Source organism: Cyclopterus lumpus, chromosome 16, assembly GCF_009769545.1.
Source record: "Cyclopterus lumpus isolate fCycLum1 chromosome 16, fCycLum1.pri, whole genome shotgun sequence".
Taxonomy (NCBI): domain Eukaryota; kingdom Metazoa; phylum Chordata; class Actinopteri; order Perciformes; family Cyclopteridae; genus Cyclopterus; species Cyclopterus lumpus.
In genome coordinates, this window is record NC_046981.1 from 288,352 (window position 1) to 307,295 (window position 18,944).

The 18,944-nt window shown below is 49.0% G+C and overlaps 1 protein-coding gene across 1 annotated transcript in view; it reads left to right on the forward strand.

Moving 5' to 3' along the window:
* Nucleotides 1-18,944, forward strand: part of pik3r4 (phosphoinositide-3-kinase, regulatory subunit 4) — a 40,283-nt gene that overhangs the window by 16,513 nt on the left and 4,826 nt on the right. The window contains exons 13-17 of the mRNA XM_034553103.1: nucleotides 1,360-1,454; nucleotides 1,696-1,918; nucleotides 1,992-2,157; nucleotides 17,407-17,571; nucleotides 17,647-17,858. Coding sequence (XP_034408994.1) covers nucleotides 1,360-1,454; nucleotides 1,696-1,918; nucleotides 1,992-2,157; nucleotides 17,407-17,571; nucleotides 17,647-17,858 — 861 coding nt within the window. The remainder of the gene's footprint in view (nucleotides 1-1,359; nucleotides 1,455-1,695; nucleotides 1,919-1,991; nucleotides 2,158-17,406; nucleotides 17,572-17,646; nucleotides 17,859-18,944) is intronic.

The window sequence follows — 18,944 nt, forward strand, 5'->3', positions numbered from 1 at the left end:
ACGTATGTTTTTTGATCGTATCTACACAACGACATGTCATTTCTGTCTCTACGTGGTCGCGTTAACACTTCTCCTCAGCGCTCGGTATCGCGCGCACACAGGTGAGCACACTCCCACCAGCCGGCAGAGAGCGTGGAATACATCGCGTGAAAAGCAAACTGATATATCTTCAGGGTGGTGAAGACGGGACAAGTAGAACTCTGAGTAGCTCTCCTGCTCCGGGTTCAAGAGCCCACACGAGCCACAGTGCAAAGTTACCTGTTCAGAACAAGGCACAGCTGGCCATACTGTTGGTCTCACCATATGAGGAGTTTGTGTTGTGTACCCAACAATGAGCCTGCTGGCTGCCTTTGCCCTGACAGTCAGCAGTGTAAACTTCTCCACCATGAACCATGATAAGCGTCCTTTATTACTTTACATCACATTACATTTCATGTCATTTAGCTGACACTTTTATCCAAAGCGACTTACAATAAGTGCATTAAACCATGAGTCCAAACTCAGAACAACAAGAATCAAGAAAGTACAATTTTTTCAATAAAGTTAAACTACAAAGTGCTATCAGTAAGAGACATTTAAGTGTTACTAAAGTGTTAAACTACAAAGTGCTATCAGTAAGAGACATTTAAGTGCTACTAAAGTGTTAAACTACAAAGTGCTATCAGTAAGAGACATTTAAGTGCTACTAAAGTGTTAAACTACAAAGTGCTATCAGTAAGAGACATTTAAGTGTTACTAAAGTGTTAAACTACAAAGTGCTATCAGTAAGAGACATTTAAGTGCTACTAAAGTGTTAAACTACAAAGTGCTATCAGTAAGAGACATTTAAGTGTTACTAAAGTGTTAAACTACAAAGTGCTATCAGTAAGAGACATTTAAGTGTTACTAAAGTGTTAAACTACAAAGTGCTATCAGTAAGAGACATTTAAGTGTTACTAAAGTGTTAAACTACAAAGTGCTATCGATTTGCTGCTTTAAGCTATCACTATTTTAAGCTATCAGCCATAACTAAAGCAACAGTTCATGTATTTGCAGGTCAACACAAACATCCGCAACAGGCTGCAAGGAGACCATCTTGCAGCCTGTTCTCAATAAATGGGCCAGACGTTTCTGACTTCCCATATCGAGAGGCTCCAGAAATGTTCCTTCAAAAGCCAAGAAAAATCCACTGCAGTGACAAAATGTTCCCCAGGGCCCCATGTGTCAAAATTAACATAAAGACGTAATTACAACCAGATGTTGAAGTCCCACCATGTGTCAAGCACATGGTGGGACTTCAACATCTTACTAGACGTTTATGGACTTGTTAATTGTGGCACTGCGAAACGTCTCAACATCCTGTTGTTGATTCTCCTGCAGCAAGGAAGCACACGAAGCAGCAGGACGCCACCATGAACGAGGAGTGGAAGAGCATGTTTGGGTCTCAGGAGCCGCCCTCCGCCCTGCCCTCCACGGTATTTATACCAACACTCTTATGTCATAACTATAAGAATGAAGAATGACTGGACACCATTTAGACGGTTAACGCTTTGTTAAATGGTTGATAAATACTTTGTTAATTATCTATAAACATTATTTAGATAGTTAACATGTTGTTAAACTGTTACGAAATACTTTGTAAAGCATCTATCAGATTTTAAAGGTGGTAAACACCTGGATGGGATTCAGCAGTTGGTAACATACGGACGTCTGTAGGTGGCTGACGGGCAAGCGGGTCAGATCTGTAGGGGAACCGCGGTGCCGGTGCTGCCCGTCCTGCAGTCCGAGGCCAGCGGCCCCTCCTACCACCGACGCATCAACACCTGCAAGGTGGAGCTGCAGCAGCTGGTGCAGCAGAAGAGGGAGCAGTGCAGCGCCGAGAGGATCGCCAAGCAGATGATGGAGAGCGCCGAGTGGGAGAGCCGGCCTCCTCCGCCAGGTAACGGCCTGTCCTCTGTCCTCCGTTGGGCCGGTTCCCTAAGAGGCTCTAGTCTGAGTGATGTGTGTTTCAGGTTGGCACCCTAAGGGGCTGCTGGTAGCTCACCTCCACGAACACAAAGCTGCTGTGAACCGCATCAGAGTCTCAGACGAGCACTCCGTCTTCGCCACGGCATCAAACGACGGCACCGTCAAAGTCTGGGACAGTCAGAAGATGGAGGGAAAGACCACAACCACCAGGTGGGTCTTTAAAACACCTGACCAGAGACCACGCTACTGAAACACTGGACCAGAGACCACGCTACTGAAACACTGGACCAGAGACCAGAGACCACGCTACTAAAACACTGGACCAGAGACCATGTTACTGAAACACTGGACCAGAGACCAGAGACCACGTTACTGAAACACTGGACCAGAGACCAGAGACCACGCTACTGAAACACTGGACCAGAGACCACGCTACTGAAACACTGGACCAGAGACCAGAGACCACGCTACTAAAACACTGGACCAGAGACCATGTTACTGAAACACTGTACCAGAGACCAGAGACCACGTTACTGAAACACTGGACCAGAGACCAGAGACCACGCTACTGAAACACTGGACCAGAGACCATGTTACTGAAACACTGGACCAGAGACCAGAGACCACATTACTGAAAGACTGGACCAGAGACCAGAGACCACGCTACTGAAACACTGGACCAGAGACCATGTTACTGAAACACTGGACCAGAGACCAGAGACCACGTTACTGAAACACTGGACCAGAGACCAGAGACCACGTTACTGAAACACTAGACCAGAGACCAGAGACCACGTTACTGAAACACTGGACCAGAGACCAGAGACCACGCTACTGAAACACTGGACCAGAGACCAGAGACCATGTTACTGAAACACTGGACCAGAGACCAGAGACCACGTTACTGAAACACTGGACCAGAGACCAGAGACCATGTTACTGAAACACTGGACCAGAGACCAGAGACCACGTTACTGAAACACTAGACCAGAGACCACATTACTGAAACACTGGACCAGAGACCAGAGACCACGCTACTGAAACACTAGACCAGAGACCAGAGACCACGCTACTGAAACACTGGACCAGAGACCAGAGACCACGTTACTGAAACACTGGACCAGAGACCACGTTACTGAAACACTGGACCAGAGACCAGAGACCACGTTACTGAAACACTGGACCAGAGACCAGAGACCATGTTACTGAAACACTAGACCAGAGACCAGAGACCATGTTACTGAAACACTGGACCAGAGACCAGAGACCACGCTACTGAAACACTGGACCAGAGACCAGAGACCACGCTACTGAAACACTGGACCAGAGACCAGAGACCACGTTACTGAAACACTGGACCAGAGACCAGAGACCACGCTACTGAAACACTGGACCAGAGACCAGAGACCACGCTACTGAAACACTGGACCAGAGACCACGTTACTGAAACACTGGACCAGAGACCAGAGACCACGTTACTGAAACACTGGACCAGAGACCAGAGACCACGCTACTGAAACACTGGACCAGAGACCACGCTACTGAAACACTGGACCAGAGACCAGAGACCACGCTACTGAAACACTGGACCAGAGACCAGAGACCACGCTACTGAAACACTGGACCAGAGACCAGAGACCATGTTACTGAAACACTAGACCAGAGACCATGTTACTGAAACACTAGACCAGAGACCAGAGACCACGCTACTGAAACACTGGACCAGAGACCAGAGACCATGTTACTGAAACACTAGACCAGAGACCACGCTACTGAAACACTGGACCAGAGACCATGTTACTGAAACACTGGACCAGAGACCATGTTACTGAAACACTAGACCAGAGACCACGCTACTGAAACACTGGACCAGAGACCAGAGACCACGCTACTGAAACACTGGACCAGAGACCACGCTACTGAAACACTAGACCAGAGACCATGTTACTGAAACACTGGACCAGAGACCAGAGACCATGTTACTGAAACACTAGACCAGAGACCACGCTACTGAAACACTGGACCAGAGACCACGCTACTGAAACACTGGACCAGAGACCAGAGACCATGTTACTGAAACACTAGACCAGAGACCAGAGACCACGCTACTGAAACACTGGACCAGAGACCAGAGACCACGCTACTGAAACACTAGACCAGAGACCATGTTACTGAAACACTGGACCAGAGACCAGAGACCATGTTACTGAAACACTAGACCAGAGACCACGCTACTAAAACACTGGACCAGAGACCACGCTACTGAAACACTGGACCAGAGACCAGAGACCACGCTACTGAAACACTGGACCAGAGACCAGAGACCATGTTACTGAAACACTGGACCAGAGACCACGCTACTGAAACACTGGACCAGAGACCAGAGACCACGCTACTGAAACACTGGACCAGAGACCATGTTACTGAAACACTGGACCAGAGACCAGAGACCACGCTACTGAAACACTGGACCAGAGACCATGTTACTGAAACACTGGACCAGAGACCAGAGACCACGCTACTGAAACACTGGACCAGAGACCATGTTACTGAAACACTGGACCAGAGACCACGCTACTGAAACACTGGACCAGAGACCAGAGACCACGCTACTGAAACACTGGACCAGAGACCAGAGACCACGCTACTGAAACACTGGACCAGAGACCAGAGACCATGTTACTGAAACACTGGACCAGAGACCAGAGACCATGTTACTGAAACACTGGACCAGAGACCAGAGACCATGTTACTGAAACACTGGACCAGAGACCACGTTACTGAAACACTAGACCAGAGACCACGTTACTGAAACACTAGACCAGAGACCAGAGACCACGTTACTGAAACACTGGACCAGAGACCAGAGACCACGCTACTGAAACACTAGACCAGAGACCAGAGACCACGCTACTGAAACACTGGACCAGAGACCACGTTACTGAAACACTGGACCAGAGACCACGTTACTGAAACACTGGACCAGAGACCAGAGACCACGCTACTGAAACACTGGACCAGAGACCACGCTACTGAAACACTGGACCAGAGACCAGAGACCACGCTACTGAAACACTGGACCAGAGACCATGTTACTGAAACACTGGACCAGAGACCAGAGACCACGCTACTGAAACACTGGACCAGAGACCATGTTACTGAAACACTGGACCAGAGACCAGAGACCACGCTACTGAAACACTGGACCAGAGACCATGTTACTGAAACACTGGACCAGAGACCAGAGACCACGCTACTGAAACACTGGACCAGAGACCATGTTACTGAAACACTGGACCAGAGACCAGAGACCACGTTACTGAAACACTGGACCAGAGACCAGAGACCACGCTACTGAAACACTGGACCAGAGACCATGTTACTGAAACACTGGACCAGAGACCAGAGACCAGGTTACTGAAACACTGGACCAGAGACCAGAGACCACGTTACTGAAACACTGGACCAGAGACCAGAGACCATGCTACTGAAACACTGGACCAGAGACCAGAGACCACGCTACTGAAACACTGGACCAGAGACCAGAGACCACGCTACTGAAACACTGGACCAGAGACCATGTTACTGAAACACTGGACCAGAGACCAGAGACCACGCTACTGAAACACTGGACCAGAGACCATGTTACTGAAACACTGGACCAGAGACCAGAGACCACGTTACTGAAACACTGGACCAGAGACCAGAGACCACGTTACTGAAACACTAGACCAGAGACCAGAGACCACGTTACTGAAACACTGGACCAGAGACCAGAGACCACGCTACTGAAACACTGGACCAGAGACCAGAGACCATGTTACTGAAACACTGGACCAGAGACCAGAGACCACGTTACTGAAACACTGGACCAGAGACCAGAGACCATGTTACTGAAACACTGGACCAGAGACCAGAGACCACGTTACTGAAACACTAGACCAGAGACCAGAGACCACATTACTGAAACACTGGACCAGAGACCAGAGACCACGCTACTGAAACACTAGACCAGAGACCAGAGACCACGCTACTGAAACACTGGACCAGAGACCAGAGACCACGTTACTGAAACACTGGACCAGAGACCACGTTACTGAAACACTGGACCAGAGACCAGAGACCACGTTACTGAAACACTGGACCAGAGACCAGAGACCATGTTACTGAAACACTAGACCAGAGACCGGAGACCATGTTACTGAAACACTGGACCAGAGACCAGAGACCACGCTACTGAAACACTGGACCAGAGACCACGCTACTGAAACACTGGACCAGAGACCAGAGACCACGTTACTGAAACACTGGACCAGAGACCAGAGACCACGCTACTGAAACACTGGACCAGAGACCAGAGACCACGCTACTGAAACACTGGACCAGAGACCAGAGACCACGTTACTGAAACACTGGACCAGAGACCAGAGACCACGTTACTGAAACACTGGACCAGAGACCAGAGACCATGCTACTGAAACACTGGACCAGAGACCAAGCTACTGAAACACTGGACCAGAGACCACGCTACTGAAACACTGGACCAGAGACCAGAGACCACGCTACTGAAACACTGGACCAGAGACCAGAGACCACGCTACTGAAACACTGGACCAGAGACCATGTTACTGAAACACTAGACCAGAGACCATGTTACTGAAACACTAGACCAGAGACCAGAGACCACGCTACTGAAACACTGGACCAGAGACCAGAGACCATGTTACTGAAACACTAGACCAGAGACCACGCTACTGAAACACTGGACCAGAGACCATGTTACTGAAACACTGGACCAGAGACCAGAGACCATGTTACTGAAACACTAGACCAGAGACCAGAGACCACGCTACTGAAACACTGGACCAGAGACCAGAGACCACGCTACTGAAACACTGGACCAGAGACCACGCTACTGAAACACTAGACCAGAGACCATGTTACTGAAACACTGGACCAGAGACCAGAGACCATGTTACTGAAACACTAGACCAGAGACCACGCTACTGAAACACTGGACCAGAGACCACGCTACTGAAACACTGGACCAGAGACCAGAGACCATGTTACTGAAACACTAGACCAGAGACCAGAGACCACGCTACTAAAACACTGGACCAGAGACCAGAGACCACGCTACTGAAACACTAGACCAGAGACCAGAGACCATGTTACTGAAACACTGGACCAGAGACCAGAGACCATGTTACTGAAACACTAGACCAGAGACCACGCTACTAAAACACTGGACCAGAGACCACGCTACTGAAACACTGGACCAGAGACCACGCTACTGAAACACTGGACCAGAGACCATGTTACTGAAACACCTGACCAGAGACCACGCTACTGAAACACTGGACCAGAGACCAGAGACCACGCTACTGAAACACTGGACCAGAGACCAGAGACCACGCTACTGAAACACTGGACCAGAGACCAGAGACCACGCTACTGAAACACTGGACCAGAGACCATGTTACTGAAACACTGGACCAGAGACCAGAGACCACGCTACTGAAACACTGGACCAGAGACCATGTTACTGAAACACTGGACCAGAGACCAGAGACCACGTTACTGAAACACTGGACCAGAGACCAGAGACCACGTTACTGAAACACTAGACCAGAGACCAGAGACCACGTTACTGAAACACTGGACCAGAGACCAGAGACCACGCTACTGAAACACTGGACCAGAGACCAGAGACCATGTTACTGAAACACTGGACCAGAGACCAGAGACCACGTTACTGAAACACTGGACCAGAGACCAGAGACCATGTTACTGAAACACTGGACCAGAGACCAGAGACCACGTTACTGAAACACTAGACCAGAGACCACATTACTGAAACACTGGACCAGAGACCAGAGACCACGTTACTGAAACACTGGACCAGAGACCAGAGACCACGTTACTGAAACACTAGACCAGAGACCAGAGACCATGTTACTGAAACACTGGACCAGAGACCAGAGACCACGCTACTGAAACACTGGACCAGAGACCATGTTACTGAAACACTGGACCAGAGACCAGAGACCACGTTACTGAAACACTGGACCAGAGACCAGAGACCACGTTACTGAAACACTGGACCAGAGACCAGAGACCATGTTACTGAAACACTGGACCAGAGACCAGAGACCACGTTACTGAAACACTGGACCAGAGACCAGAGACCATGTTACTGAAACACTGGACCAGAGACCAGAGACCACGTTACTGAAACACTAGACCAGAGACCACATTACTGAAACACTGGACCAGAGACCAGAGACCACGCTACTGAAACACTAGACCAGAGACCAGAGACCACGCTACTGAAACACTGGACCAGAGACCAGAGACCACGTTACTGAAACACTGGACCAGAGACCACGTTACTGAAACACTGGACCAGAGACCAGAGACCACGTTACTGAAACACTGGACCAGAGACCAGAGACCATGTTACTGAAACACTAGACCAGAGACCGGAGACCATGTTACTGAAACACTGGACCAGAGACCAGAGACCACGCTACTGAAACACTGGACCAGAGACCACGCTACTGAAACACTGGACCAGAGACCAGAGACCATGTTACTGAAACACTAGACCAGAGACCGGAGACCATGTTACTGAAACACTGGACCAGAGACCAGAGACCACGTTACTGAAACACTGGACCAGAGACCACGCTACTGAAACACTGGACCAGAGACCAGAGACCACGCTACTGAAACACTGGACCAGAGACCAGAGACCACGTTACTGAAACACTGGACCAGAGACCAGAGACCACGTTACTGAAACACTGGACCAGAGACCAGAGACCATGCTACTGAAACACTGGACCAGAGACCAAGCTACTGAAACACTGGACCAGAGACCACGCTACTGAAACACTGGACCAGAGACCAGAGACCACGCTACTGAAACACTGGACCAGAGACCAGAGACCACGCTACTGAAACACTGGACCAGAGACCATGTTACTGAAACACTAGACCAGAGACCATGTTACTGAAACACTAGACCAGAGACCAGAGACCACGCTACTGAAACACTGGACCAGAGACCAGAGACCATGTTACTGAAACACTAGACCAGAGACCACGCTACTGAAACACTGGACCAGAGACCATGTTACTGAAACACTGGACCAGAGACCATGTTACTGAAACACTAGACCAGAGACCAGAGACCACGCTACTGAAACACTGGACCAGAGACCAGAGACCACGCTACTGAAACACTGGACCAGAGACCACGCTACTGAAACACTAGACCAGAGACCATGTTACTGAAACACTGGACCAGAGACCAGAGACCATGTTACTGAAACACTAGACCAGAGACCACGCTACTGAAACACTGGACCAGAGACCACGCTACTGAAACACTGGACCAGAGACCAGAGACCATGTTACTGAAACACTAGACCAGAGACCACGCTACTAAAACACTGGACCAGAGACCAGAGACCACGCTACTGAAACACTAGACCAGAGACCAGAGACCATGTTACTGAAACACTGGACCAGAGACCAGAGACCATGTTACTGAAACACTAGACCAGAGACCACGCTACTAAAACACTGGACCAGAGACCACGCTACTGAAACACTGGACCAGAGACCACGCTACTGAAACACTGGACCAGAGACCATGTTACTGAAACACCTGACCAGAGACCACGCTACTGAAACACTGGACCAGAGACCAGAGACCACGCTACTGAAACACTGGACCAGAGACCATGTTACTGAAACACTGGACCAGAGACCAGAGACCACGCTACTGAAACACTGGACCAGAGACCATGTTACTGAAACACTGGACCAGAGACCAGAGACCACGCTACTGAAACACTGGACCAGAGACCATGTTACTGAAACACTGGACCAGAGACCACGCTACTGAAACACTGGACCAGAGACCAGAGACCACGCTACTGAAACACTGGACCAGAGACCAGAGACCACGCTACTGAAACACTGGACCAGAGACCAGAGACCATGTTACTGAAACACTAGACCAGAGACCACGCTACTGAAACACTGGACCAGAGACCACGTTACTGAAACATTGGACCAGAGACCATGTTACTGAAACACTGGACCAGAGACCAGAGACCATGTTACTGAAACACTGGACCAGAGACCACGCTACTGAAACACTGGACCAGAGACCATGTTACTGAAACACTAGACCAGAGACCACGCTACTGAAACACTGGACCAGAGACCAGAGACCACGTTACTGAAACACTGGACCAGAGACCACGCTACTGAAACACTGGACCAGAGACCACGTTACTGAAACACTGGACCAGAGACCAGAGACCATGTTACTGAAACACTGGACCAGAGACCAGAGACCACGTTACTGAAACACTAGACCAGAGACCACGTTACTGAAACACTAGACCAGAGACCACGCTACTGAAACACTAGACCAGAGACCAGAGACCACGCTACTGAAACACTGGACCAGAGACCACGTTACTGAAACACTGGACCAGAGACCAGAGACCACGCTACTGAAACACTAGACCAGAGACCAGAGACCATGTTACTGAAACACTGGACCAGAGACCAGAGACCATGTTACTGAAACACTGGACCAGAGACCAGAGACCACGTTACTGAAACACTGGACCAGAGACCAGAGACCACGTTACTGAAACACTGGACCAGAGACCACGCTACTGAAACACTGGACCAGAGACCAGAGACCACGTTACTGAAACACTGGACCAGAGACCAGAGACCACGTTACTGAAACACTGGACCAGAGACCACGCTACTGAAACACTGGACCAGAGACCAGAGACCACGCTACTGAAACACTGGACCAGAGACCACGCTACTGAAACACTGGACCAGAGACCAGAGACCACGCTACTGAAACACTGGACCAGAGACCAGAGACCACGCTACTGAAACACTAGACCAGAGACCATGTTACTGAAACACTGGACCAGAGACCATGTTACTGAAACATTAGACCAGAGACCAGAGACCACGCTACTGAAACACTGGACCAGAGACCACGCTACTGAAACACTGGACCAGAGACCAGAGACCATGTTACTGAAACACTAGACCAGAGACCATGTTACTGAAACACTAGACCAGAGACCACGCTACTGAAACACTGGACCAGAGACCACGCTACTGAAACACTGGACCAGAGACCAGAGACCATGTTACTGAAACACTAGACCAGAGACCAGAGACCACGCTACTGAAACACTGGACCAGAGACCAGAGACCACGCTACTGAAACACTGGACCAGAGACCATGTTACTGAAACACTGGACCAGAGACCACGCTACTGAAACACTGGACCAGAGACCAGAGACCATGTTACTGAAACACTAGACCAGAGACCAGAGACCACGCTACTGAAACACTGGACCAGAGACCAGAGACCACGCTACTGAAACACTGGACCAGAGACCACGCTACTGAAACACTAGACCAGAGACCATGTTACTGAAACACTGGACCAGAGACCAGAGACCATGTTACTGAAACACTAGACCAGAGACCAGAGACCACGCTACTGAAACACTGGACCAGAGACCACACTACTGAAACACTGGACCAGAGACCAGAGACCATGTTACTGAAACACTAGACCAGAGACCAGAGACCACGCTACTGAAACACTGGACCAGAGACCAGAGACCACGCTACTGAAACACTAGACCAGAGACCATTTTACTGAAACACTGGACCAGAGACCAGAGACCATGTTACTGAAACACTAGACCAGAGACCAGAGACCACGCTACTGAAACACTGGACCAGAGACCACGCTACTGAAACACTGGACCAGAGACCATGTTACTGAAACACTAGACCAGAGACCAGAGACCATGTTACTGAAACACTGGACCAGAGACCAGGGACCACGCTACTGAAACACTGGACCAGAGACCATGTTACTGAAACACTGGACCAGAGACCACGCTACTGAAACACTGGACCAGAGACCAGAGACCATGTTACTGAAACACTGGACCAGAGACCAGAGACCACGCTACTGAAACACTGGACCAGAGACCACGTTACTGAAACACTGGACCAGAGACCAGAGACCATGTTACTGAAACACTGGACCAGAGACCAGAGACCATGTTACTGAAACACTGGACCAGAGACCAGAGACCACGCTACTGAAACACTGGACCGGAGACCAGAGACCATGTTACTGAAACACTAGACCAGAGACCACGCTACTGAAACACTGGACCAGAGACCAGAGACCACGCTACTGAAACACTGGACCAGAGACCAGAGACCACGCTACTGAAACACTGGACCAGAGACCAGAGACCACGCTACTGAAACACTGGACCAGAGACCAGAGACCATGTTACTGAAACACTAGACCAGAGACCAGAGACCACGCTACTGAAACACTGGACCAGAGACCACGCTACTGAAACACTGGACCAGAGACCAGAGACCATGTTACTGAAACACTGGACCAGAGACCAGAGACCACGCTACTGAAACACTGGACCAGAGACCAGAGACCACGCTACTGAAACACTAGACCAGAGACCATGTTACTGAAACACTGGACCAGAGACCATGTTACTGAAACACTAGACCAGAGACCAGAGACCACGCTACTGAAACACTGGACCAGAGACCACGCTACTGAAACACTGGACCAGAGACCAGAGACCATGTTACTGAAACACTAGACCAGAGACCACGCTACTGAAACACTGGACCAGAGACCACGCTACTGAAACACTGGACCAGAGACCAGAGACCATGTTACTGAAACACTAGACCAGAGACCAGAGACCACGCTACTGAAACACTGGACCAGAGACCAGAGACCACGCTACTGAAACACTGGACCAGAGACCAGAGACCATGTTACTGAAACACTAGACCAGAGACCACGCTACTGAAACACTGGACCAGAGACCAGAGACCATGTTACTGAAACACTGGACCAGAGACCAGAGACCACGCTACTGAAACACTGGACCAGAGACCATGTTACTGAAACACTGGACCAGAGACCAGAGACCACGCTACTGAAACACTGGACCAGAGACCATGTTACTGAAACACTGGACCAGAGACCAGAGAACACGCTACTGAAACACTTGACCAGAGACCAGAGACTACGCTACTGAAACACTGGACCAGAGACCATGTTACTGAAACACTGGACCAGAGACCAGAGACCACGCTACTGAAACACTGGACCAGAGACCATGTTACTGAAACACTGGACCAGAGACCACGCTACTGAAACACTGGACCAGAGACCACGTTACTGAAACACTGGACCAGAGACCAGAGACCATGTTACTGAAACACTGGACCAGAGACCAGAGACCACGCTACTGAAACACTAGACCAGAGACCAGAGACCACGCTACTGAAACACTAGACCAGAGACCAGAGACCACGCTACTGAAACACTAGACCAGAGACCATGCTACTGAAACACTAGACCAGAGACCAGAGACCACGCTACTGAAACACTAGACCAGAGACCAGAGACCACGCTACTGAAACACTAGACCAGAGACCAGAGACCATGCTACTGAAACACTAGACCAGAGACCACGCTACTGAAACACTGGACCAGAGACCATGTTACTGAAACACTAGACCAGAGACCACGCTACTGAAACACTGGACCAGAGACCAGAGACCACGCTACTGAAACACTGGACCAGAGACCACGCTACTGAAACACTGGACCAGAGACCAGAGACCATGTTACTGAAACACTGGACCAGAGACCACGCTACTGAAACACTGGACCAGAGACCATGCTACTGAAACACTGGACCAGAGACCAGAGACCATGTTACTGAAACACTGGACCAGAGACCAGAGACCATGCTACTGAAACACTGGACCAGAGACCAGAGACCATGTTACTGAAACACTGGACCAGAGACCAGAGACCACGCTACTGAAACACTGGACCAGAGACCATAGACCATGTTACTGAAACACTAGACCAGAGACCAGAGACCACGCTACTGAAACACTGGACCAGAGACCAGAGACCACGCTACTGAAACACTGGACCAGAGACCAGAGACCATGTTACTGAAACACTGGACCAGAGACCACGCTACTGAAACACTGGACCAGAGACCATGCTACTGAAACACTGGACCAGAGACCAGAGACCATGTTACTGAAACACTGGACCAGAGACCAGAGACCATGCTACTGAAACACTGGACCAGAGACCAGAGACCATGTTACTGAAACACTGGACCAGAGACCACGCTACTGAAACACTGGACCAGAGACCAGAGACCATGTTACTGAAACACTAGACCAGAGACCAGAGACCACGCTACTGAAACACTGGACCAGAGACCACGCTACTGAAACACTGGACCAGAGACCAGAGACCACGCTACTGAAACACTGGACCAGAGACCAGAGACCATGTTACTGAAACACTGGACCAGAGACCAGAGACCACGCTACTGAAACACTGGACCAGAGACCAGAGACCATGTTACTGAAACACTGGACCAGAGACCACGCTACTGAAACACTGGACCAGAGACCACGTTACTGAAACACTGGACCAGAGACCATGTTACTGAAACACTGGACCAGAGACCAGAGACCACGCTACTGAAACACTGGACCAGAGACCAGAGACCATGTTACTGAAACACTAGACCAGAGACCAGAGACCACGCTACTGAAACACTGGACCAGAGACCAGAGACCACGCTACTGAAACACTGGACCAGAGACCAGAGACCATGTTACTGAAACACTAGACCAGAGACCACGCTACTGAAACACTGGACCAGAGACCACGTTACTGAAACACTAGACCAGAGACCAGAGACCACGCTACTGAAACACTGGACCAGAGACCATGTTACTGAAACACTGGACCAGAGACCAGAGACCATGTTACTGAAACACTGGACCAGAGACCAGAGACCATGTTACTGAAACACTGGACCAGAGACCAGAGACCACGCTACTGAAACACTGGACCAGAGACCACGTTACTGAAACACTGGACCAGAGACCAGAGACCATGTTACTGAAACACTGGACCAGAGACCAGAGACCACGCTACTGAAACACTAGACCAGAGACCACGCTACTGAAACACTAGACCAGAGACCAGAGACCACGCTACTGAAACACTGGACCAGAGACCAGAGACCACGCTACTGAAACACTGGACCAGAGACCAGAGACCATGTTACTGAAACACTGGACCAGAGACCACGCTACTGAAACACTGGACCAGAGACCACGTTACTGAAACACTGGACCAGAGACCATGTTACTGAAACACTGGACCAGAGACCAGAGACCACGCTACTGAAACACTGGACCAGAGACCAGAGACCATGTTACTGAAACACTAGACCAGAGACCAGAGACCACGCTACTGAAACACTGGACCAGAGACCAGAGACCACGCTACTGAAACACTGGACCAGAGACCAGAGACCATGTTACTGAAACACTAGACCAGAGACCACGCTACTGAAACACTGGACCAGAGACCACGTTACTGAAACACTAGACCAGAGACCAGAGACCACGCTACTGAAACACTGGACCAGAGACCATGTTACTGAAACACTGGACCAGAGACCAGAGACCATGTTACTGAAACACTGGACCAGAGACCAGAGACCATGTTACTGAAACACTGGACCAGAGACCAGAGACCACGCTACTGAAACACTGGACCAGAGACCACGTTACTGAAACACTGGACCAGAGACCAGAGACCATGTTACTGAAACACTGGACCAGAGACCAGAGACCACGCTACTGAAACACTAGACCAGAGACCACGCTACTGAAACACTAGACCAGAGACCAGAGACCACGCTACTGAAACACTGGACCAGAGACCAGAGACCACGCTACTGAAACACTGGACCAGAGACCACTTTACTGAAACACTAGACCAGAGACCAGAGACCAGAGACCACGTTACTGAAACACTAGACCAGAGACCACGCTACTGAAACACTAGACCAGAGACCACGCTACTGAAACACTAGACCAGAGACCACGTTACTGAAACACTAGACCAGAGACCACGCTACTGAAACACTGGACCAGAGACCAGAGACCATGTTACTGAAACACTGGACCAGAGACCAGAGACCATGTTACTGAAACACCTGACCAGAGACCACGCTACTGAAACACTAGACCAGAGACCATGCTACTGAAACACTGGACCAGAGACCACGCTACTGAAACACTAGACCAGAGACCACGCTACTGAAACACTAGACCAGAGACCAGAGACCATGCTACTGAAACACTAGACCAGAGACCAGAGACCACGCTACTGAAACACTAGACTAGAGACCAGAGACCACGCTACTGAAACACTAGACCAGAGACCATGTTACTGAAACACTAGACCAGAGACCACGCTACTGAAACACTGGACCAGAGACCATGTTACTGAAACACTAGACCAGAGACCAGAGACCATGTTACTGAAACATTGGACCAGAGACCAGAGACCATGCTACTGAAACACTGGACCAGAGACCAGAGACCATGTTACTGAAACACTGGACCAGAGACCAGAGACCACGCTACTGAAACACTGGACCACAAGACCAGAGACCATGTTACTGAAACACTAGACCAGAGACCAGAGACCACGCTACTGAAACACTGGACCACAAGACCAGAGACCATGTTACTGAAACACTAGAGCACAAGACCAGAGACCACATTACTGAAACACTAGACCACAAGACCAGAGACCATGTTACTGAAACACAAGACCAGAGACCACGTTACTGAAACACAAGACCAGAGACCACGTTACTGAAACACTGGACCACAAGACCAGAGACCATGTTACTGAAACACTAGACCACAAGACCAGAGACCATGTTACTGAAACACTAGACCACAAGACCAGAGACCATGTTACTGAAACACAAGACCAGAGACCACGTTACTGAAACACAAGACCAGAGACCATGTTACTGAAACACAAGACCAGAGACCACGTTACTGAAACACTGGACCACAAGACCAGAGACCATGTTACTGAAACACTGGACCACAAGACCAGAGACCATGTTACTGAAACACAAGACCAGAGACCACATTACTGAAACACTGGACCACAAGACCAGAGACCATGTTACTGAAACACAAGACCAGAGACCACATTACTGAAACACTGGACCACAAGACCAGAGACCATGTTACTGAAACACTGGACCACAAGACCAGAGACCATGTTACTGAAACACTGGACCACAAGACCAGAGACCACATTACTGAAACACTGGACCACAAGTCACGTCTAGGCACTGTCTGTAATTGAATGCAACATATTGGATCCAGATCTCATGTCGGGTGTGGGATCGGTCCACATCAGAGCCGGCTGTAGGTTGAGCTGTATGTTAACAGGATGTTTGCTCCTGCAGGTCGGTGTTGACTTATTCTCGTATCGGCGGTCACGTAAAGACCTTGACCTTCTGTCAGGGGTCACACTATTTGGCGGTAGCTTCAGATAATGGATCCATCCAGCTGCTGGCAATCGAAGCAAACAAACCACCAAAATCCCCCAAAGTTCAGCCCTTCCAGACCAGGTAACTGAACCACTGCCACAGCTCTCACCTCTGTTCTGATGGACAACGTTTCTCATCATGTGTGCTTCCTCTCAGGTCTCTAGACCTGCAGAAGGACGGCTGTGCGGTGGACATCCACCATTTTAACTCGGGCGCTCAGTCGGTGCTGGCGTACGCAACCGTCAACGGCTCGCTGGTCGGCTGGGACCTTCGCTCCAACTCCAACGCCTGGACGTTGCGCCACGACCTCCGACTCGGACTCATCACCTCCTTCACCGTGGACATGCACCAGTGCTGGCTCTGCCTAGGTCTGTGTTTGTGTGTGGGCCTATTGCTATCTCTGTGAGGACATGTCAGGTTCAAACCATCGTAGGTAAAGATCTTAGCCATCATACTCTATATATAGTTACAGGTTGGGGTTAGATATCTTAGTCCATCATACTCTATATATAGTTACAGGTTGGGGTTAGATATCTTAGTCCATCATACTCTATATGTAGTTACAGGTTGGGGTTAGATATCTTAGCCATCATACTATATATGTAGTTACAGGTTGGGTTTAGATATCTTAGTCCATCATACTATATATGTAGTTACAGGTTGGGGTTAGATACCTTAGTCCATCATACTCTATATTTAGTTACAGGTTGGGGTTAGATATCTTAGTCCATCATACTCTATATGTAGTTACAGGTTGGGGTTAGATATCTTAGTCCATCATACTCTATATATGTAGTTACAGGTTGGGGTTAGATATCTTAGTCCATCATACTCTATATTTAGTTACAGGTTGGGGTTAGATATCTTAGTCCATCATACTCTATATATGTAGTTACAGGTTGGGGTTAGATATCTTAGTCCATCATACTCTATATGTAGTTACAGGTTGGGGTTAGATATCTTAGCCATCATACTCTATATGTAGTTACAGGTTGGGGTTAGATATCTTAGTCCATCATACTATATATGTAGTTACAGGTTGGGGTTAGATATCTTAGTCCATCATACTCTATATGTAGTTACAGGTTGGGGTTAGATATCTTAGTCCATCATACTCTATATGTAGTTACAGGTTGGGGTTAGATATCTTAGCCATCATACTCTATATGTAGTTACAGGTTGGGGTTAGATATCTTAGTCCATCATACTATATATGTAGTTACAGGTTGGGGTTAGATATCTTAGCCATCATACTCTATATATGTAGTTACAGGTTGGGGTTAGATATCTTAGTCCATCATACTATATATGTAGTTACAGGTTGGGGTTAGATATCTTAGTCCATCATACTATATATGTAGTTACAGGTTGGGGTTAGATATCTTAGCCATCATACTCTATATATGTAGTTACAGGTTGGGGTTAGATATCTTAGTCCATCATACTATATATGT